The following is a 22,461-nucleotide window of genomic DNA, read 5'->3' on the forward strand; positions in this document are numbered from 1 at the left end:
CTTTGTCTCCTGTTGTGTTTGCAGCCCCTCCCAATTTAGCATCATCTGCAGCTTTAACGGGCATTCCTTCATCATCCAACATCCTTCAGTGTTCAGAACACAGCACCGGATTATTGCTGGACTGTGGAGCACAGTGGCCTAAAAGGTTATCACACCCACAAGGATGTAAGAGGCACAAAGTGGCCGGTCATTTAAAAGGCTACAAATGGCTTACGTTAGAGTTTGGTACCCCTTTTCTCTTTTTAGTGTGATGCAGGAGTTAGAGTGTTTGACTAGCATCTGTGAGACCCGGGTTCAAGTCTCCATTCTGTCCTGGAAGTTTGCCTGGGCCACCTTCGACCAGTCACAGGCACTCAGCCGAAGCCACTTCACAGGGTGGTTGTGAGGAGAAAATGGGAGAGGAGGGGAAGGGTGCCAGCTGCTTTGGGGAGAAAGGCAGCGCACAAATCTACAAATACATTCATAATTGGAGATCCAATTTTCATTCAGTTGCAACAACTTTCTCCGGAAGGAAACTACTCAGGACAAATCCCCCCAGGCCAGCCACACGCGTTGCGCTCCCCAGTTTTCTCAAGCGAAGGACAGCGGCAAGGGCTCCCCTTTGGAATGGGAAGTATTCCATGTCTCTTGTTAACGTTCTTTCCTGACTGCCGGGAAACATCCCTTGCCTTTTAGGAAAAGCTGCTGGGCCTGCCCCTCTCTCCAAAGCGCCACCGTCTCTGCTCCCCATCCCCGGTGACTCGTTCCGGGCTCCCTTCCTCCAGGCAGCTGATTTTAAGCTTCATTGTTTTCTGGCCAGCTCATTTAGGTCCTAATCTTGCCCTGCTACTTGAGTAGTGGCCCCTGTTAAATCTGTTGCTCACAAGCATTTCCTTTCCCACCTGTTTGGCGATTCCCCCCTGCCCCCATTAATAAAGCCAGTTGTTTTACTTTGTCTGGGACCTCACACCTCAAGCTGACTGGCCGCCTGGCAACGCCCCCCCCACCCCACCCAATACAAGGGCACTGCTTGGAAGGGCAAAGGGAAGGGGCGAGTGCTCTGGGGCCTTCCTAGCTGAACTCCCAGACCAGAGAGGTGGCAGCCAGTCAGGCCCTTCCCTGCGCCACGGCTGAAGGGGGCAGGGGGGAAAGGCACGTGTTTGTGGGTCTAAAGGGCTCCCGGGAGGAGATGCTTTTATTGGACAGGCCCCACAAAGCCTCCTGATCCATGACAGCTGACAACAACTACAGTCCCTCGTACTTCTGGGCAGGACAGCTGTGGTGTTTTTTGGTGACTTGCTGGCCACTCATTCTCAGTGATCTGGAGGGGAAGCTATACGGTTCCTTCCGAAATTCAGCTGCAGTTGGATAAAGCCACCATTGTGCTGGCCTCTAATCTTATGCCCACCATCTTTATAATGCCTCCATTCACAAACAGCTGTTATGGCCAGGATAAAATAGCCACCAGCCATTAACCCTTTGCAGGCATCCAGTAAATCAAGAACCTCTCTCTTTCGTGCTGTCTCCTTTTCTTAGCAGCAAATGCTTTCCTTTCTCCTTATAATTTCCTGTCGGCACATGCTCATTGCAGGCATACTGGACTATTGTCATCCCATACGATGGGCCAGGAAAGTCAGAGGCCAGCTACACAGTCAGGAGGCTCATGTGCTGAGCCACATTTCAGGCTTGAGATGGGGAGAAATGTCATGACTGAACATCTGCTAGTGCGTCCGTGCGTGCTCTCTTGCACATTCTGATTTTATTTGCAGAGAATTATTTTTCTGGAGAAGTATTCCACGAGAGATTTCCACGCTGGAAGTCCAGAAGCAAGAAATAGGCCACACCATACTGCTGATCCTGTAGCATGGCTCTTACCACTCTACTGAAAACAGGGGAAATGGTCACAAAATAAAAGTAAAAAGTTACAACAATCCTGATGTCATCGTTTGGACTGATGCCTGGTTCTTCCAATCTGCTGGCAGCAGGGCTTTTTTTCAGGGGGAACACAGTGGAACGGAGTCCCGGCACCTCTTGAAAATGGTCACATGGCTGGTGGCCCCGCCCCCTGATCTCCAGGCAGAGGGGAGTTGAGATTGCCCTCCACGCTGCTGAGCGGCGTGGTGGGCAATCTCAACTCCCCTCTGTCTGGAGATCAGGGGGCGGGGCCACCGGCCATGTGACCATTTTCTCTGAGGGCAACCCACTGAATTCCACCACCTCTTTTCCCAGAGAAAAAGCCCTGGCTGGCAGGATCAGCACCGGGATTGCATCTGGGGCACATTCTATCAACGGAGCAACAACTGAGAAATCATCTTGCGCAAGCAATATCTTGCACAAAGGGTCAGGTCACTGAAATCATTGCTATGCCCTTGCTTAGACGGCGTCCAGAACCAGTCAGCAAGCAATTGCGAGAGGGTGGTCAGTCCTTAAGGGGGTCAGGGCTCCTGACCTTGGACAGTTGTATAGAAAAGGGGGTTCTGGCAACTATAGCTTTGTCACACAAGGATGAGAAGAGCTCTGAAATGCCCTCCTCATGAACAAAGCACTGGCATAGCGTAATAGCAAAACAGTAAAGAGCCCAGTGGCACCTTTAAGACTACCAACTTTATTGTACCATAAGCTTTCAAAAACCACAGCTCTCTTCGTCAGAGACCAGTGGTTCTTCTAACGGCTAACCCCTCTGGATCTATGACCACAATAGTCAAGAGGCTGAAGTATAAGCGTCACCATGAACGCACTCGTGGCCCAGGCTCCATTCCCTGACCTTGAGACGCTCGAGATTCAGAGGAATGGAGCCGTCGGCAGGCACTTCTCTGCCCAACGTTGCCCGTTCCACAGATATTATTATCCATCACATCATTTCACAGACATTATGAAGAGTGTAATCAAACTTTGATGTTCTGCGCCACATCTCTCATTTCAAGTCCTTTTGCCCCTGATAAGGCCACCCAAAGCAGAGTTACACCCGTGTAAGCCCATTGACTCAGGGTGGCACTTTAAGTCAACATTATTTGAAAGGCCAGGGGATGGGCAGTGGGCTCTGGCAAAATCTTACTTGTTGGCATCCTTTTTATGAAGAAAAGCCCAACTGGATTAGAAGGCTTAGGGAAGCTCCAGAAGCAGGTCCGCTCAGAAGTAAATTCCACGGCGTGCCACAGAACTTTCTTCTAGGCGAATCGGCCACAAGGCAGCATCCTGCCTCCAACGGTGATCAGCCGCTACCTCTCCAGGGAGATGGCGAGCAAGGCGGGAAAGCCCCCAGTGCCTGCCCCCCGGGGGGTCTCACGGGACGGGACTACATGTTTCTGCACGGGCAGGCACTGGTTTCAATGTACTCCTTGCAGTCAGACCTCAGCTGAGGGGAAGGGCGTCTTTTAAAAAGAGAAAGAGACCTCAAGCATGCGCAGAATGGGACCCCCAGGGGAGGGAGGGCTTCTGCCTTCCCTCAAGACATTTTCCTGCATAAAAACAGCATGGAGGGGTGTATTTTGTGGACTCTGCTGCACAATCAGTGAAATAACTCCCCTTGTGCAGTTTTCATGTGAGAAAATAGCATTAAGGGGAGGGCAGGAGGCCATTCTAAAAAGAAGCAGTTCTCTCAGCTGACGTCTCACTGCGGGGAGCACGTGAAAACTGGTGCATGCCTGTGCACAGGGCTTTTTTTCTGGGAAAAGAGGTGGTGGAACTCAGTGGGTTGCCAGCACAGGGGGCAACTCTTGGTGGGAGGTGATGCCCCTGCACACGTGCAAAGTGCACGCATGCTCCCAGGGCCAATGATGTCACTTTGGGTCAGCTGGAACAATGGGGAAGTTTTTAAAAGTTTAAATCACCCTCGGAGAAAATGGTCATATGGCTGGTGGCCCCGCCCCCTGATCTCCAGACAGAGGGGAGTTGAGATTGCCAGCGGTGCAGAGCGTGATCTAAACTCCCCTCTGTCTGGAGATCAGGGGGCGGGGCCCCCGGCCATGTGACCATTTTCAAGAGGTTCTGGAACTCCATTCCACCGCATTCCAGCTGAAAAAAAGCCCTGCCTAGGCAGAAAGATATTGTCTAGGGAGTCCCTGCTTTTGATCATTGTTGGAGACTGGAGATACCCCTGACTCCAAATAGGGGCAGAGTTGAGCCACTGGGGGTGGGGGTGGGTCACCCCATCAGGTGGCAGCATTCAGGCCATGGCAGAGGCCTGGCTGGCCACTCACACAATTGGGGGCTGGCCACATAGCAGAGCAGAATAACATGGAACAGAAGGCAAAATGTGGATGGAAGAGGTTAAAAGAGAGCCAGATGAGGGCTGCAGCCGCCAACCAATCAGTTCTCCAGCTTTGGGGGGGCACCCCCCCCCCCAGGAGAGCCAGGAAGCAGCAGGTGAACCCACCTTCAAGAGCTGGGGAGAAGCTGGGAAGGACAGCCTCCTTCTGGCTCCAGGCAATGGAGGGGCCAGCTTGGCAGGGATGGTGTGAGCCTTGAGCTCTTTCCTCTTTGTTCAGCTGAGGCCTTAATAAGGGCCGGCAAGCAGCCAGGCATTGGACCAGCAGAAGGGAGCCTGAAGACAGAACCTGGCCAGTACGGAAGACCCGTTGAGGCAGGGTGGCTCCCCGGTGCTGTGAGGCTGCCCCTTCAAAGCAGGCCTCATCCGAGCTTTAGTATTGCTTAATCTCTTCAAGTGATCTAAGCCATGCAGGCAATGGGTCTAATGCCGCTCTGTTAATGACAACCTGCCTATCATGCTTTAGAGACCCTCTTGAGGACTGAAGGTGGACACCTTGGAGACACCTTTGATTAGTTTGTGCTTCCTTCTTTGCTTTCTCTTTTTAAAAAAAGCTTTCATACACACAGCTGCACGGATGATATCACTGCTTTTCAAGCAGACCCCCTCTACCTTTCCTCCAGGCTCTTTTTTCTCAGACAGGAATGATAAACAGAATTTAAAAATCTCTGAATTCCCCCAATCACCGTAAGCCCCAGGGTGCTGCTATTTCTGTCTTGTAGTATTTATTAAGTCAAGATGAGAGGGCAGTATTTCATCTGTGATTGTCAAGTTCAAAAACCTGCAACCTCTGGCACGCTGTTAATTAAGCAAGCTGATTTCTTAAGTTGTTGGGATTCTTTTTCCTCTTCAAGAATCTGGGCTTGTTTATTTAAACATCTTGGTGAAGAACCCAATTCTGCTTTGAGGTGGTATAGTCACTTCCTAGGACTGTACCTTCACGCTTCCTCCTGTCCTACAGATTGTTTCCCAGGTGCTGAGAACCAAGAAGAAAAAACTAAGCACATTCCTGCCACCTAGTGACGACATAGTGTATTAATTTTGTGGGGGGGGGGGGGGCGGAGAACTTTAGTTGTTGTAGATACAGCCCAGAAAATCTACAACTACTAGTGTAAGAGTTCTCACTGACAACCACGTCAATGAACTAAAACACCTTCATAACAGTACTTACCATTCAAGGCAGATGTCAGCCCTTCCCCTGTTAGTAACTGAGTGGGGACATCATAAGGGAAGGGCTGCAGAGGGTCTTACAGATGGGAAAAGGTCTGTGAGGGCCATCTTGCTTTGTAAATCCACACCTTGCCACACCCAAGTCAGCAGGCATGGAAGGGCGTGGACGCAGCTTGCAAATATCGACGGGCAGCAGAGAACAACGCACAGGTGTGAGCCCTCGGCTGCTGGATTTGGGGAAGCAAGTGGTTTCCTAGGGCTCACCTTCCTTAAGCGCTGTTTCACCTCACAAAGCACCCTTTAAAATGCAAAGGGACTGCCTGTTTACTGTTAAGAGGGTCCGGGTAGGGGGGGGGGTCTCCACTGAGACCACCTTCTCCTCCTCTAACTATTCTTTAACCTGTCAGAGGGAAAGGGTCCCAAGAATACCCCCCCAGTTTTGCCCTGTACTGGTAGCAGAGAACAGGACACAAACAAATGCGTGTGTTTAAAAGGCTACGTTTGCCTGCAGCATTTTTTCTCTTCCTAAGGCGCTCAGGGTGATATTATCGGTTTTATCCTCACAACGACTCTATAGGCTGGGCTGGCAGAGAGACTGTGGCTGGCCGAAGGTCGCCCAGTGAGCTTCGGGGCGGAGCAGGGTTCTGAATACAGGTTTCCCCTCTCGTCTCCTGGCACTCTAACCACTATAGACTATTGCCTTTCAGTGGTACTGCATTTATCATAGACATCTCTATCCCCTGCCGGATTTGCATCCAAAGGATTTTTCACTAAAACAGCTGCAGTGTAAATTGACTAATACAGCATAAGCAATTCAATGTGCGTTGGGACGTGCATCGGATTGAGATAGCCAGCAAGGGAAAGGTTCACTTGCCAGCATACGTGAGACTTTAGAGACGTCAGGAGAACGAATTGTTCACAGACGTACAATTGGAGCAACGCGCACAGAGGCACAGAAACGCACACCTTCATGCATGACGAAAGTTCTCAAGAACAGAAACTGGATATATTTTGCACCTTTCTTTGCCGTGTGGCATTTCCAATTAATGTCAGAATTGACCTACATGTGCAATATCTCATTTTTCATTCTTGGCACAGCATGTGGCGCCACTAGAAACATCAGCCAGTGGTTCGCCAGATGTGTAAAGCTCTTCTGGGTGGAGTTTTGGCCATTGATTACAACTGCAGATCTTTGAGCAGCTGCGATCAACTGCCATGTCAGCTTCAGCATGAAAATGAAGGCCTCTTCACTCATACTGCAGCCTGACACAGTTTCCTTTCCTATTCAGTGCTTTATCATTGCTTTCAACCAGGGCTTTTTTTCAGCTGGAACGCGGTGGAATGGAGTTCCGGTACCTCTTGAAAATGGTCACATGGCTGGTGGCCCCGCCCCCTGATCTCCAGACAGAGGGGAGCTTAGATCGCCCTCCTCGCCGCTGAGCGGCGCGGAGGGCAATCTAAGCTCCCCTCTGTCTGGAGATCAGGGGGCGGGGCCACCAGCCATGTGACCATTTTCTCCGAGGGCAACCCACTGAGTTCCACCACCTCTTTTCCCAGGAAAAAAGCCCTGCTTCCAACTCTATCTCTGCAGGTCTCTCTCACTCTCTCTCTCTCCAATTAGTCCTATTCAAAGGGACTTCATTTACGGTTGCCACCTGGCCTGCGGAAAGATGTCCTACCCTTTTGTTAGAGGCTAAATGTCTGGAAGTGGAGGCAAATAACATCACCTCTTTTGAAGCCTCTTTTAAAGGGACAGTTCCCCACTCCACCCCACCAGGGCCTGTTGGCAACACTAGCTACATCACACATGATGAAATGTGACAACATTACGAGAACTCTTTGTAAAGAATTCCATGGTGGAAGAAATACAGGACAGAAATATAAATCGATCAATCAGCGGAGGAAGCTGCAGGCAATCCCAGCCTTCGGACCAGTAAAAAATAGAACGTGGCACTTGAAGTAGCCCTTCCCATGTATCTTGAGAATGCTATTTACGTGTTTCAGCCTGATTCCATTTGCCCATAGCAGCTTCGTATTTAGGGAGACATACCTAACCTTGTGATGTACTCCTAAAACACCCATTTGTCACATTCACACATCCTTTTTCTAGGGGCAAACCACTCCCCAAAAAATTCACTGTAGAGCAAATGGAATACATTTTACTCATGCAAAGCAGCACCCGCTGGGCTTAGGTAATACAGGAGGCTTCCGGACGTGCAATGACCAAAGGCAGGATCCGCATGTCATTGGGTATTACACTGCAGTAATCATGCATGGAGTTTACCGCGTGGACAGGAGGGGAAACGGTGACAACACTGACTTATCCAACCATGGCCGTTTCCAGACGGCTTACCTGCCCCCGGAACGTTGCGCCACGTTGCGGGGAAAACGCGAAATCGCAACGTCGCGCAAAACTCGCGCGAGAAAACGCGATATTTCGCGTTTTCCCCGCAACGTGGCACGATGTTCCAGGGGCAGGTAAGCCATCTGGAAACGGCCCATGTGTGGATCCACCCGGCACTGGCAAAGGGCAGCCTCTTTTCCGGCGTCCTCTTACCTGGCTGATAGACAGAGGGCCTGATGCTGGCAGTGGTGACCATTCTGGGTTTCACCGCAGGCGCTGGGGCTTCACTGTATCCTGGGTAAGGAGCTGGGCCATGGGAAGCCGGTGCGGCCGCGTAAGATTGGCCTGGACCTCTAAAACCAAAGGAGAGCTATGAGCAAATCAGATGCACTCTACGGGATGTAGCAGAGGATGAGTAAGGCTTCCACCGAACATTATGGGATACGACCTTAAACCTCCACAGGGAAAGAAAGGAAGTGACAAGAGTCTAACAATCCACCCCATGTTTTCCTCTAGGTACTTCCATTTTAAGGGCCAATTGACAAACCAAAAGTTCAGCAAAGAGGACTGCTAAGATTGCCGTTCGCATATTTGTAAAAGCAACGAACGACCAAGCACCAGAGCCTCCTTTGGCAGGGGACAGCCAAGCCCCGCAAAGCTTCCCAGGCAGGAAGTGAGATCCCACTTGGAAGATTCCTTAGATGTACGAAAAAGGTTTATCGTCTGGTGACTCTTCCAGCTTTTTCACAACTTGTAAATGGGAGGAAAATCACATCTGGCACATGAGGAAGAGACTGACTTGCAGCAGTTTTAAAAAAATAGTTGATGCAAAGTCGTTTCAGCCAAACTGTCTTCAGTGGGGGGAGATGAAACTACTAAGCAAGGGGGAAAGAGCTACGGCAGCGCTTTCCTGGCGGCAGTGAAAAGGCACTCCCAGTGCCAGCCACAAGGGGTCGCCTCTTCCCCATTCCCAAGGCTGGCAGCGGGAAACGAATCCGCCAGAATCCCCTCCTTTTGCTCTGGGCGAGGAGGGCAGAAGCGGCCGCGGCAGCAGCACTTTCTGAGCTGTTCTGGGGCTGGGAAAGCACCCCACCAGGCAGGCACCAGTTCTGACCCAGCCGCCAGGGCTTTTTTTCTGGGAAAAGAGGTGGTGGAACTCAGTGGGTTACCAGCACAGGGGGCAACTCCTGGGGGGAGGTGGTGCCCCTGGTATCACATGCGCAAAGTGCGCGCATGCTCCCAGGACTGCACAATGACATCACTTTGGGTCAGCTGGAACAAGGGGGGAGTTTTTAAAAGTTTAAATTGCCCTCAGAGAAAATGGTCACATGGCTGGTGGCCCCGCCCCCTGATCTCCAGAAAGAGGGGAGTTGAGATTGCCCTCTGCGCCACTGGCGGCATGGAGGGCGATCTCAACTCCCCTCTGCCTGGAGATCAGGGGGCGGGGCCACCCGCCATGTGACCATTTTCAAGAGGTTCCAGAACTCCGTTCCACCGCGTCCCAGCTGGGAAAAAGCCCTGCTCCTTCCTTCCTATGCTCTCCAATGAATGAGGGGAGAAATCAGAAGAGTGAACAGAACCAATTTGTGGGTTGGATTCAGTGCAGCAGTTGCCATTTCTAGATCATCTCTGATCTAGATCAAAGATGTTCATTTTAGGACAGTTGGGGCCAGAGGGGAGCCAAAACTATCCAGCAGCTAGTCAAGTATTCCATGGTTTTCAGATTATCACTTTACAGCTGAACAAATGTGTTCATACCTTGTGCAACTAGCTCAAGGCAATTCTTGGTTTGCAAAGACAGAGCAAACCATGTCCTGTCTTAAAAGCCGCCAATGAGATCTGGAACCAAAGATCTAAAAGACATTCCCAGAGCACTTGAGAGCATCCGCTCAGCAGCGCGGAGGGCAATCTCAACTCCCCTCTGTCTGGAGATCAGGGGGGCGGGGCCACCAGCCATGTGACCATTTTCAAGAGGTTCCAGAACTACGTTCCACCGCGTTCCAGCTGAAAAAAAGCCCTGGTTTTTGTTGTTGTTGCAGCAGGTCCTTCCAACCCCTAGAAGGATCATTCCCGGGGCCACAGGGAGTGGAAGCAAGAAGGGACAAGATGTAGAAAGCATTCCTTCTTCCTCTTCCACAAGCAGAGCTTATCTGAGGTGAGGGGCCAGTTTCACCCCCTCACTCCAGCCCGTAAACCCTCACAGCTAATCCTTCGTATGGAACCTGTCATCCCAGGGATGATTATTCCAGGGGTCAGAATTTTATTTTTATTATTATTTTATTTTACTTTATTTATACCCCACTTTCCTCCCAATGGGGGCCTAAAGCAGCTTACATCATTCTCCTTCTCCAGTTTATCCTCACAACAGCCCTGTGATGTGGGTTAGGCTGAGAGAGTGTGAGTGGCCTGAGATCACCCAGCACGTTTCCGCAGCTGAGTGGGGATTCAAACCTGGTTCTCTCAGATCCTAACCCAAGACACTAACCACTACACATGCTGTCTGTCTGAAAGACCTGCAGCTGTCAAGGGGAACATAGGACAACTCGATGAGTCTCATGCACATGGATAAGAGGAGACGGCCCCGTGTTTTTATGTGTTGGCAAGATCTGCTGTGTTCACTGCACTCCTTTACTGCTTCATTTGTCTTGATTATTTTTACTGTTACTTTACTTTTAATAGTTTTAAAAAATTGTCTGCTGTTTTGAGGTATTGTATGCTTTGCTGGCATTCTGAGAGGACTTGGGGCCCCTTTGAGGAGGGTTAGATGGGCTGCAAATATTTCAGTCAGCAAATAATAAATATTAGTTGATGACCGGAGTTTTTTTTTTAAAGTGGCAATATGAAAGTATACAATATACTGTGTTCTAGAAAATTAAAATCTAAACATAAAAATCCCAAAATGGAGGGAGGGGATAGTCCATACTGCATAGAAACAAAATCCTCCAATGTCAGCATTCTGATCCAGGGCTTTTTTTCAGCTGGAACGCGGGGGAACGGAGTTCCGGCACCTCTTGAAAATGGTCACATGGCTGGTGGCCCCGCCCCCTGATCTCCAGACAGAGGGGAGTTGAGATTGCCCTCCGTGCTGCTCGGCGGCGTGGAAGGCGATCTCAACTCCCCTCTGTCTGGAGATCAGGGGGCGGGTCCACCAGCCATGTGACCATTTTCTCCGAGGGCAACCCACTGAGTTCCACCACCTCTTTTCCCAGAAAAAAACCCTGCAGATAACAAAATGATACCATCTAGCAAGACAGCTTAAAGAAAGAATGCGTATTAGAATTTGCAAGGATGAAGAAGAGGTTCCTGAAAGAAAGAAAAAGCACTTCATCAAACAAGATTTTAGCAAAGCTGGGACAGCTGTGGAAAGGGAGCCGTTGTTATTGTTTTGTTTCTGTAAAAAAGGAAGGGGGGGGGAATCAGCTTGGGGACGGACGACGGTTTCAAAGAGCAGCTCAGAAGCACTGACAGCAACCACAGTTACAGCTGTTCAAGGGAACTGCCAGTTCAAACAACAAACAAGTTTGAAAACTATTAGTTGTCAGGAAAAAAAATAAAAGGTGGCAATAGGATAGTTATTTAGATTAATGCGTCGCTAACCATTAACTAGCAAAAAGAAAGCAGTCCGCTAACTCTTAGCATCTGCATAAGGAAACACTTTATACCTCTTTTTGGATTGATAGGTGATGGAAGTGGAGGGATTCCATCTGACGCTAAAAAAGACAAAAGTTGGTGTGTTTTTTTTAATATAAAAGGAAATACATAGGAAATTTGCACTCCGTACCTATATGATGAGATAGACCGAAGTATATGAGAACAACAATTACTTTCCAGAGATGTACATTTACCTAATGTCAATACTTACCGACTGTACTCAAGGCAGGAGATCCAAGAAAGCTTGAGAAGAATGGATATTAGCGCATACAACTCGTAAATCTTCAGTCATGTTTGCACAAGGAAAAACAGTGAGAGGCTCAGACGCTATGTGGGATTTGAATTTGCTCCGAGGTGAATTCCCTGACATCACGTTGTTATTGGGTTTCTTAGTTCTTGAGAACTAAGAAAATGGCAGTGATTTCCCGACTACGGCAGAAAGGAGCTATATTCCCATTTCCGGGGAAACTTAAAATATCTTGGCCCATCAAGGTATTTTGTTTTTAGTATTTGGTACCCAGAGTAAGTTTTCTCTATAGCAGAAATGCCTACATAAAAGTCAGGATCGAGGCCAGACTTCTGTAGTCCTCTTTTTCTAATGTCCGCCAAGATGCATTTCATTTGTTGTCATCCTTCCCCCATCCCTTGATTCTCTTTCCCATCCTAATACATACATTAAAGCAAATGGATGAAGCAGACAAGCATAAAGCATTACCTTTGGCAAGAGGAAGCTATGGAATCATGCGCTGTTGGAGTGGTTGTGGCTGGAGACAGGTTCATCGGGAGGGTGGCGCTGTGAGTGGTGGCAGTTGGCTGATTGGCTGTAGCAGGCAGCAGAGCAGTAGGGGCACAGCTGGTAGACACTGGCACATGCTCAACAGGGGTACTGATTAAAGTTAATAAAACAAGGACCATCTTTAAAAGCTGAGTGTTTAAGAAGGTCAAAACCACTGTGTTATTCACAAAACAGGGAAGTGAACAAAATTACTTTAGCACTTGAAGCACCCATGTAAAGCACAACCTTGTTAAACTTTGGCTGCAGTTAGAGGTAAGATTAAATTGCTCAGCACTCTCAGTGCTGGGACCTGTAACCAGAATTCCCCCCCCCCCCGCACAGTTGTGTATACAAGACACAGTTCTATGACAAAAGGTTTGTGTTAACTGGATGGTGCGCATGACAAGTCCGCAGCCTTCTTTGGGTCCACAGCTGGTGGAGAAAAAAGGCCAGCAGTGACCATAGAGCAGCAGAATCTTTTGTGCCCAGTAAATCTGTGCCTCATCTCCTACTGCCCAAAGAAGCGGTGGCAGGAAGCATGGGTTGCGGGTGGCAAGTCTCTCCCCACAGCAACACTGGACAACTATATCCTGGTGCACTGCGTGAAGAAATACATTTATGTGAACCAGCCCAACACTGGGTGAAACAGACAGTCCTTCTCTCACAAAGCTTTACAGCCGTTACTGTCCTCCTCAGATATGCCTGACCCAGTGCTATTTCCACAATAACTGTACCAATTACACAATAACTTTGGTGTGTGACCCTGTTATTATACTGAGAAGGATTCTAGCTATTTTCCAGACACCTTTGTTTTCTACATGCACAGTTTTAAAAACTTTCCCCCCCGAAAAATGCAATCTGAATGGATCCATCCTACAAGAATTGTATTGTATGATTTTCCTGATTCATTTCAACTCTTACCATCCAGTCAGATAACAATCTAGTGTGTCACTTTAGATCTTGAAGTTTGGATTGTGTCCTGGCAAGAACATAATTAATACTACGGTGACTGTGGTGGTAATACTACCTGTCCGTCTGGTGGCTGGCAGCATACGATGCTGTCGTGTGCCACTTCCCATGCTCTAGAACAGGGATCTTCCAGACCTGGGATCTGCCTTTAGGCCCCCACTCCCTCAGCAGCAGCACTGGATCCAGTGCGCTGCAAGTGTATGAGTGGAAGTCACATGACAGTCATGTGACACGAAGAGGAAGTCAAAGTTACCATCTCGTTGGTGTCAAGGCCAAGACTGGGCAAACCAGGGGAGCTGGGGACAGGAAATGGCAGCCCAGGGCCCAGAAGTATACCATAGAGAGGATCATGCCAAGCGTCGAAGGTGCCGTGTGGCCTCGTCACACTGACCGGCTGCTCCTCTAAGCATGCCTGCAAAGAGAGGCAGGAGACCTGGTCCCTTTGCTCCCTTCTAAGCACATACTCTAGAAGGTCCTTCAAAAAAGCAGCCCCTCAGATTTGAATTAAATCCGAAAAGTATGCTGTTAAATATTTTACCAACAAATGTGAGAAAAGAACAAGGAGACCTCTTCCGTTATATGGCAACGGCAACAAGAGTACTACTTGCAGGTAAATGGAAAACTGATGCTTGTCCCGGTCTCCCAGAGTGGAGAGGTAAGGTTCACGAATATGCTGCAATGGCCAAACTGACCACCTACTTACAAAACAGGCCAATAACCGAGTTCTGGAAAAAATGGAAGGATTTCTTCAATTACTTAGGCTAAACTAATTGACATAGAAGCTTAGAGTCAGGGACGGTAGGAGAGAGAACAAGAAATGTTATGTATTTAGGCTTAGGGAAAACAAATGTGTGATGTTTTGTTTATCAGGTCAAAGAAACTTAAAATGTATTGATTGTTTTACTCCCAAAACTATTATAACTGTACTGTTTATATACTTATTGGTTGTATAAGATAGCATAACTTTTAATTTAATGTCTAATTTAGAATCTGCATCACTTTTATACTATGCATTTACTTTATTTTCTTTAAATAAAATTCTTTTTTAAAAACGCCCCTCCCCATGTAGGCTGGCGACCCAGTGGATGAGAGCCCCCCACCTGACCCAGGGGTTCAGGGTCACTCTGCTTTAGCACACCTGAGGGACAAAAGGGCCCTTGTAACTGCAGACACACAAAGGATTATTTATCCCTTGCTGCCTCTTCACACGTGTTTCCTCTAAAGCGGTGGCCCTAACATCAACCTGACTTCCTAAAATGCCACATAAAATCACACTGTACGTTGCAGCTGGTGTCTGCTTTTCACCATTCTAATCCATAAAGATTGATCCACATAGTCAACATATACATAGAAAATAGAGATCCCAGTAATTTGCCCGTTGATACTAAGGGACATTTCTCAACAACAATGCATTACAAGAAAGCTCTGAATTGGAATCCTTCCAGATACCATGTTATCAATAGCTGCTAAGAAAATTAATAGTTTCCAAGAATGAATTTGTTCATTTTTAAGGGGCAACAAGACTGTTACTTTAACTTCAACAGACTGCCTTTTGGATCATGAATTACTGTTGTTGTTGTTATTAACAACAACAACAACAAAATGGTTATGCATTACTGCAGAAGCCAGTCAGTTTACATCTGGGGCTTTGAGCCACTGTTGATGGAGCATGTTCGCTCCCTGGTAGTGATATGTGTTCAAAGGGTACTGTGGCATGCTTTGTAAGGTCCCCCACCCACCCACCCACCCACCCACCCACAAGCCTTGCACAAGAAGGTAAATTCAAACGCAAGAGTTCCTGCAACAGTATATATTTATCAAACAACTAAGTTTGATCTTTCCTAAGTGTCAATCCATATTTTTCAGGGCCAGGCTTGCCATGATAACAGCAGTGAATGAGAAATGACAGAGCATAATTGTATACCAACTTCTACAGGGCAAATTCCCCTCGTGCCCCCGTGTGCCAACCAACATGCCTCTCCCCACTCTGAGATGGATAAAGCTGCCAAAGCTGGAGTATAGGGGAAACACGTCAATTACCCCTGGGTTCTGCAAGGGGAATCCCAAACAACTGGCTATTTGTACTGGATGCACAAGGCTTTTTTTTTTATGAATCAGACATGCTAATGTCCAGCGCACTGAAACGATACATAAGAGCAATTAGGAGATGATTGCAGACTGGATGTTATCTGGATATGCCAAGGTGAGATGTTGAGAGCATTGCGCCTTCTTCTGCAGGAAAAGTCGCTCCTGAAATGTGGGTTTGCTCCTGAAATCCATTTCTCTGGCTCCACCCCCCCCCACACTGGATTCTGCATACCTGGTCATGGAGCACCACCAATAGACGGGTTGTTTGCTGTTCTTTTAGCTAAGAATTCTGGACACGGGGAAGACCACGTGTGCACCAAGTTTGCATTTGTTGCAGCTTCCCACTTATCCCACCGTTTCACCTCCAGGTGAGTGATTGTACAAAATGAAACCATGTGCCTTTGTTTGAATATCAGAATCCTTTGATCATGGACATGATCATATCAACATTCTTTTCATTCCAAGTAAAGGAAAACAGTTCACGCGCGTACAGTCCAGTATTTAAACGGGAAACTGCTCTACAGTGCCATCCTGTGCAGAATTACTCCAGCCCAATGAAATCCGGCTGCACGGGGCTGTGCTATTGTAGTGTATCCCCAAGCAGAGTCACACCATTTTAAACCCACTGATTTCGATGGATGTAGAAGGGCATAGTTCTGTTTAGGACTGTACTGTTAGCATCCTTGAAATCTAACATGAAATGCTTTTTTCTGAAAACGAATCATGAAAATCTCACAAGAAATTTTTGCCAGGAACCCATGCACAAAAAGCCTGTATTCTGAAATGTAAGATAGCCCCAATTAGCTATTATGAACTGCTAAAAACAGATTCAAGACAAGATTACCGAACACCTCAACTCATGGCTAAGAAGTATACGTGCTTCTCTATGTCTTCTTTATGCATTATCTCAAGCTCATCTTGAAGAAGATTCATAGCTACAGGGATCTGAATAGCAACTGTATATAAGGTCAGCTGTTATACTTTACCAATGCAATTAAGCCCGAAAGAATAATGGCCCGGGGGGGGGGGGGGATGAAAGATGGAATGGGAAGCCAATAAGAAGAGTGGGGAACGGAAAAAATAAAAACAAGTAATTTTCCGTTGAGGTGGGCTCTACCCATATATTCCGGATGCTACTGACCAGTTTGTTCATATATTAACATATTTACACTCTACCTTTCCTTTTGGCTCAAGTTTGAAGTTTTCTTCCAGAGGAACAGCCAATTAGAGGATGATGGGATACACCCAATATTTCTTAAAGGTGTACCAACAGCATGCCAAGAGATTACAGCACTTTCAGAATAGATACACTACTGTACTGTGCATCTCAGCATATCCCTTTTGATTCTGTGTATTATGTTCTATGCAGAAGAACTTCATAAGTTAATGGGAAAAGCTAGAGAAACCACTCTCCCAAGTTCTGAGTTCCAGCATTCCCCTCAAGCTCTTAGACCATCAAGTAGCGAATGCTCCGCTTTCATGGACGAGAGCGACGGATGAGATTCCGGTTCTTTGGGAAAGAACACTTTGGGAGAGAGGTGATGATTCAGGAAATGCGCAATGTTGTATTTGCAAAATCTCAAAAAATATAAAGGGTGGTTCACAATAGCTGCAGGATGACACCACCACACCAGAGGATGTGCCCTTGCTGGATAGCCGTCATTTGCACCTGGATTGCCTTCTCTGCAATAGCGTTGCAGGTGACTGCTATAAATCAACGCTATAGCAATATCCAAAGATACGTGGATAAAGCCCAGGTTCTGTTCCAAGCAAGGAATGATAAGGATTTGTTAAATCAATTATATACATTATTTCAGTGATATTTACTTCAAAGTAAGTGTGTATAAGACAAGCTTTTAGCAGCACCTGAACTAGCATAAAACTGTAACTTAAATACATGTTGGATGGGCAGCCAAATACTGTGTCGTTTCTCTGAGTCTTTCTACAGGAGATGCTTTGGCGCATGTTCATCAAGTGAAGAGAGAAGCAATGTTAGCTGGGAAGCGTAGTTTAAAAAGACAGAGCCGGCGGAGGTCGCTCTTCAGAGGGTTTGTTAATTTCATCTTTGCCTCCCTTGGGGCTCTGTCAATTTCACCTCTCTAGTCTAAAACTGTGTGGGATGGCAACCAGAGGGCAGCGAGGAATGGAAATGGGCTGGAACTGCCTTCCTGAGGCAGGCTTGGACCTGGAGAGGTTCTAATGGGCTGAAGTTTCCGTTCTGGCATTTCACAGCCCCCTCACACAGCTCCGGTGTATAGCAAAGCTTTTACCCTGCCGCCAGCTCTGTCTTCTCAAACTACGCTCCCCGGCTAACATCGCATCTCCTGACCTGTGTTCTTCACGTGCCAGACGTCTCGTGTAGAGAGACTCTCTGCAGATTGTCATTTCAGTTCGGTTATTCTTTCTTCCTATTTACAGGAGTGGAGCTCACGATTTGCTGCAGCAGGGGGATTCCACGTCTCAGTGGTGGGGAAAGATTAGCGCCTGCATCCCACCCCCTGCACGCGGAAAGCTGTGTCTTCCATTGCTGTGAATACGGCCTCTCACACAGGAGCTCCATGTATGGCTCAGGGCCTGCCTGGAGCCCTCTTTCTTGTGTATCTGTGGCTATCATCTATATGAAGCTAAAGAAAGCATTTGGCAGAACTACTTAGCATGAGTTCCCATCATATATGAAGACTGCAGTTATAATTCATTCACCTGAAGGAACGAATCAGCTAGAATGAGTCATGCCATGCAATTATCTGACAATGCAAGGCGATGTAATAAACATATTGCATACTTAAAAACAATACTGCTTTTTGCCTGTTGTTTTGTGGCTATCTCGCTCGCTGCCCTGACTCACTCTGAAATGGGAAAGCCTATCTATGTGTGTATGCTGTAGACACACCTTATTTGGGGGGCTGTTCCATTAGAAGTTAGAAGGTGTTACCACAAATCCATACCAAAGATCCAAACAAGGGCCGTTTCCACACGGCGTACCTGCTTGCGTTATGTCCCGGCAGATCGCGCAAAAAACGCGGAAGATCGCGTTTTTTCGCGCGAGATTTGTGCGACGTCACGACGCGATCTCCCGAGTTTTTCGCACGATCTGCCGGGACATAATGCAAGCAGGTACGCCGTGTGGAAACGGCCAAGGTCAGTCACAAGAGTTACACAGTGTACCTTTGGTTACTGGACGAAGTGAGAGGGACGTTCTGGCCAGTACTGGCATAGCTGGCTTCCCTCTGACTTGTACCTGTTCCAAATTTCACAGAAGCCTTGGAGGGCATGGCTTCAGCTTTGTCAGTGTTGGCATCTGTGCTGCGGGACTGTGGACAGGGCCAGACACTTGACATCACATACTGCGTATCATGAGCAACGTCTGCAGGGCTGGGTAACAGAGATTACACGGTTGTACGTGCGCCAGAGAGATTGTCGATCATATCCCCTATGACTTAAAGCAGAATTATGACCTTGGGGTGACTGGGTAGGTGTGGAAATCCAGGGAAGAAAGCAGCTGAGAATTTAAAGACAGAGGTGCATTTCACAAGATCTACACACTCACCATGTAAATCTAGTATATGATGCCAAGAATTGCAATATTTGGGGCCTTTGCATTTGGTTCCTTCCATTTGTCCTGATCCAGCTATGGAGTTCTGAACACAGCTGGGCTTCGGCACACAATCTGTAATACTCATCGGGATTCATCTTTCAGGGTGTTACTTTCAGGGTGTTACAACTGCCTATACAAATGCACGGGCAGTTGTGTGCAAACTGAGCTAGACCGGGGTCATTATTTTTCATGGGTTAAGAATAGTGTTCAGGGATGCAATCCACCAGGTTCCACCCAAATGCAAGTTAAGGTTTTATGCACTAGTGGAGCTTGGTGGGTTGCCCTTCCCAAGGGGAAACAGAAAGTGCCAAAACAGAATATTAGAGATATCCACGTGGAGATTCTGGCTTTCATGTTTTGTTTTGTTTTGTTTTGACTTGCATTGTCAGAGAAGAAATGTGCATTAGAAAAGTTCCAACCTTCTGCTTTTGTAAGCCTAGGACAGAGTTTGTTTTCTTTGTGCATTCACATGCCATTGAATGTAAGAGCGCACCATCCTTCAATGACACACAAAATATATGTCTAGTAATGCCTTTGAAAACTAAGAGACCTAAAAACTTTAGATAGATAGATAGATAGATAGATAGATAGATAGATAGATAGATAGATAGATAGATAGATAGATAGATAGATAGATAGATAGATAGATAGATAGATAGATAGATAGATAGATAGATAGATAGATAGATAGATAGATAGATAGATAGTCCTTCAGGGGCCCAAATCCTAAATAGCACACATTACATTAGAACACAATTGTGAGACATGAATGGAAGAAAAGGTCCATGTTGAATGTAGGTGGAACTTGCAAACATCTTAATAATTTTTCTTTTTGCTGTGCAATTTTAAAACAGTCATTAGAATGTTAACACTAAAAAACTACTAGCTACTCAGCCAGTTTTTAAAAATAAAAATGGCAAATTAAAGATATAAGCCAATACATTCTGCGCACAGGCAATGCTGAATCTTACACCTATCTTGTTTTAAGATAAGCTTTGTTTCTAACTAGGGGAACACTTTTGAACATGCAGGCGCTTCTTACATACTGTAGTCTGACAGTTCATAAACCAAATTGCCAGAAATTCAAGATAAATTTAGGTGCATTTCTAATAGAGATGGGCAAATGTTACCTCCCACACATACTTTATTTGAGAAATGGTTTAGAAAATTGAACTATTTTCCAAAACCTATACAATAAAAATAAAACCCCTAATCTCTGATTCCACAAATTTCAGTTCTAAAATGAAATGGCGTCTGAAATCCACACCTCAACCCTCAATGGTCGGTCATCCCAGTGAACCCCTGAACCCTTCCCTAGCCCACCCCTGCCCACCTCCCTAGCTGTAGTGCTGGCAGTGGTACTTGGGAGATTTCTCTGGAGCCTCCTTCCCTTCCTGCCTGGTGCCCTGAAGGCTACTACAGCCACACCCCGGGGATCTGGGGGACATCGCTTCCAAGACACGAAGCCACAGGGAGAGAGAAGGAAGGCTCTATAGAGATCACCCTGCCACCAGTTAGGTCAATAGGAAGACAAGAGGGAGGCCCAGAGGAAGGATTTTTTCAGCTCAGATGACAATCTGAGACTGAGAAGAAGTTGTGGGGCTGTAGCGCTTGGCATCTATCGAAAATGAACATTATAACCTGCTCAAGTTTGTAGAAGCAATTTCAACGGCAATTGGCAGCGTAAGCAGAGCCCAATGGGATCAGACCAGTGGTCCAGCTAGAGCCAAAACACACGTTAAGAAATACCTAGGTTCAGCACGTGTTCTCTTACCTCAAGGTTTGCCGGGATCTGTAGGAGTCCTGGAAGCTTAAAGTTTAGCATTTACAGAGCAGCAAAAAGGGGAAGGGAAATACAGGCGCCTGTATTTTAAGCTTTAAGCTTCCAGGACGCCTTTAAGCTTCCAGGACGCTTACAGATCCTTTAAGCTTCCAGGACTTTAAGCTTCCAGGACCCCTACAGATCTTTAAGCTTCCAGGACGCCTACTTTAAGCTTCCAGGACGCCTACAGATCCCGGCAAACCTTGAGGTAAGAGAACACGTGCTGAACCTAGGTATTTCTTAACGTGTGTTTTGGCTCCTAGTCTAGCATCTGGTTCCACAACATGCCCAGCCAGTTGCCCGGCAGACCCAACAAACCGTAACAACCAATTAGGGCTCTTATGGGTAATCGCCAACAAACCAAAAGACCTACGTCCCCGTAAATACAATTGACGCTATCACAGTCTCAGTTACAGTTTTATCAATTTTAAAGTGCAAGGTGCTTGAAAATATAAGTGCATTGAACAACTGTTGATAACAACTTTCAAATTAATTACCACATCAGCCACCGGCACACTGTGAAGTAATATTCCTGCCAGAGGTGTCATTCACAATTTCTAATTACTCATGCTCATTGACAAACACTGCAAAAATAAATATAATGTTGAGAAGAATTTGTGGGGCTGTAGCACTTGGCTTCTCTTGAAAATGAACATTATAACCTGCTAAAGTTTGTAGAAAGAACTTCAATGGCAATTGGCAGCATAAAAAGAGCCCTATGGCTCAAGGAATAACATTCGTATCAAGTCGTATTATTATTTGTATTTAGTCATATTTAGGTAAATGTGTCCTTAAATTATTATAATATGAGTATTATTCCTTGAGAAATGTATTACAAAAAAGGAAAGTAGCTAGCATCCTGTCATCACCCACAGTACTCCGGGTCCTGCGGGGTGTGGATGGTGGCTTGCATCGGTACCTGTGGAGCGGTGTTGGGTCATTGTGCCGGTGAACCTGGAGAGACACACAAGAACTAAATCGACCACTGAGGAGCCACTTAAGGACACACCAGGACGTTAAGGCTTTGCATCCCCGTCCATCCATAGCAAATCGCAGCTGTCGTGTCTGTACCCCTGCATCCATGCCATTGTTCTAGGTGTTGAACCATTGCTAATACATTGCTCACTGTGACACTGAGAGATCTCTGTCTTTTGGTGCTACACCTCTGAAGATGCCAGCCACAGCTGCTGGCGAAACGTCAGGAACTACAATGCCAAGACCACGGCGATACAGCCCGGAAAACCCACAACAACCATCGTTCTCCGGCCGTGAAAGCCTTCGACAATACATTGTTAATACTGTGCCTTGATTTCATTTTGCAAGTGCTCTAACCATCACTTTCGTTTCTCCCTCCAGCAGCCTGAGAACACAGCTGTCTTTTCTTTCTTTGAAGTTCACAGAAGTGACCTTGTGCTGTCTAAAATGTTGCCGTTAAATCTTGTGCCTCTTTGTCCTGTCTAGACTGATGTGTAAATTCCAGAAGAAGTTTCCCAGACCTTTTCCCGTGCAAACCTGTGGTCAAAGTGGGAGGGGGGAAATGATTGGGTATTTAGAGCTGTACTTTCTTCAAGTCTCTATTCCTATCAAGGAAGCATGTACTCCTGAGATGCTTTCTTGCCTCTGAGTAACTCTATGGAAATATATATGGAAAAGATTGGATTTCTGAATGAAACCATTTAACCAAGAGCTTGGACTTCTTGTGGCCATGGTGCAGGGACCTGTCTGCCATATCCTGTCATCCGTAGCCTGACAACAGCCTTTTAATCTATTTATTATGGACTTACCTTTGTAATATTTATTA

The 22,461-nt window shown here is 46.9% G+C and overlaps 1 protein-coding gene across 3 annotated transcripts in view; it reads right to left on the bottom strand.

Annotated features, from left to right (window-relative positions):
- Positions 1–22,461, bottom strand: part of LDB3 (LIM domain binding 3) — a 216,300-nt gene that overhangs the window by 20,043 nt on the left and 173,796 nt on the right. For all 3 annotated transcript variants that reach the window (XM_054983567.1, XM_054983566.1, XM_054983570.1), the window contains one exon: positions 7,974–8,113. In XM_054983567.1, coding sequence (XP_054839542.1) covers positions 7,974–8,113 — 140 coding nt within the window. The remainder of the gene's footprint in view (positions 1–7,973; positions 8,114–22,461) is intronic.

Source organism: Eublepharis macularius, chromosome 6 (genome assembly GCF_028583425.1).
Source record: "Eublepharis macularius isolate TG4126 chromosome 6, MPM_Emac_v1.0, whole genome shotgun sequence".
Classification (NCBI taxonomy): Eukaryota; Metazoa; Chordata; class Lepidosauria; order Squamata; family Eublepharidae; genus Eublepharis; species Eublepharis macularius.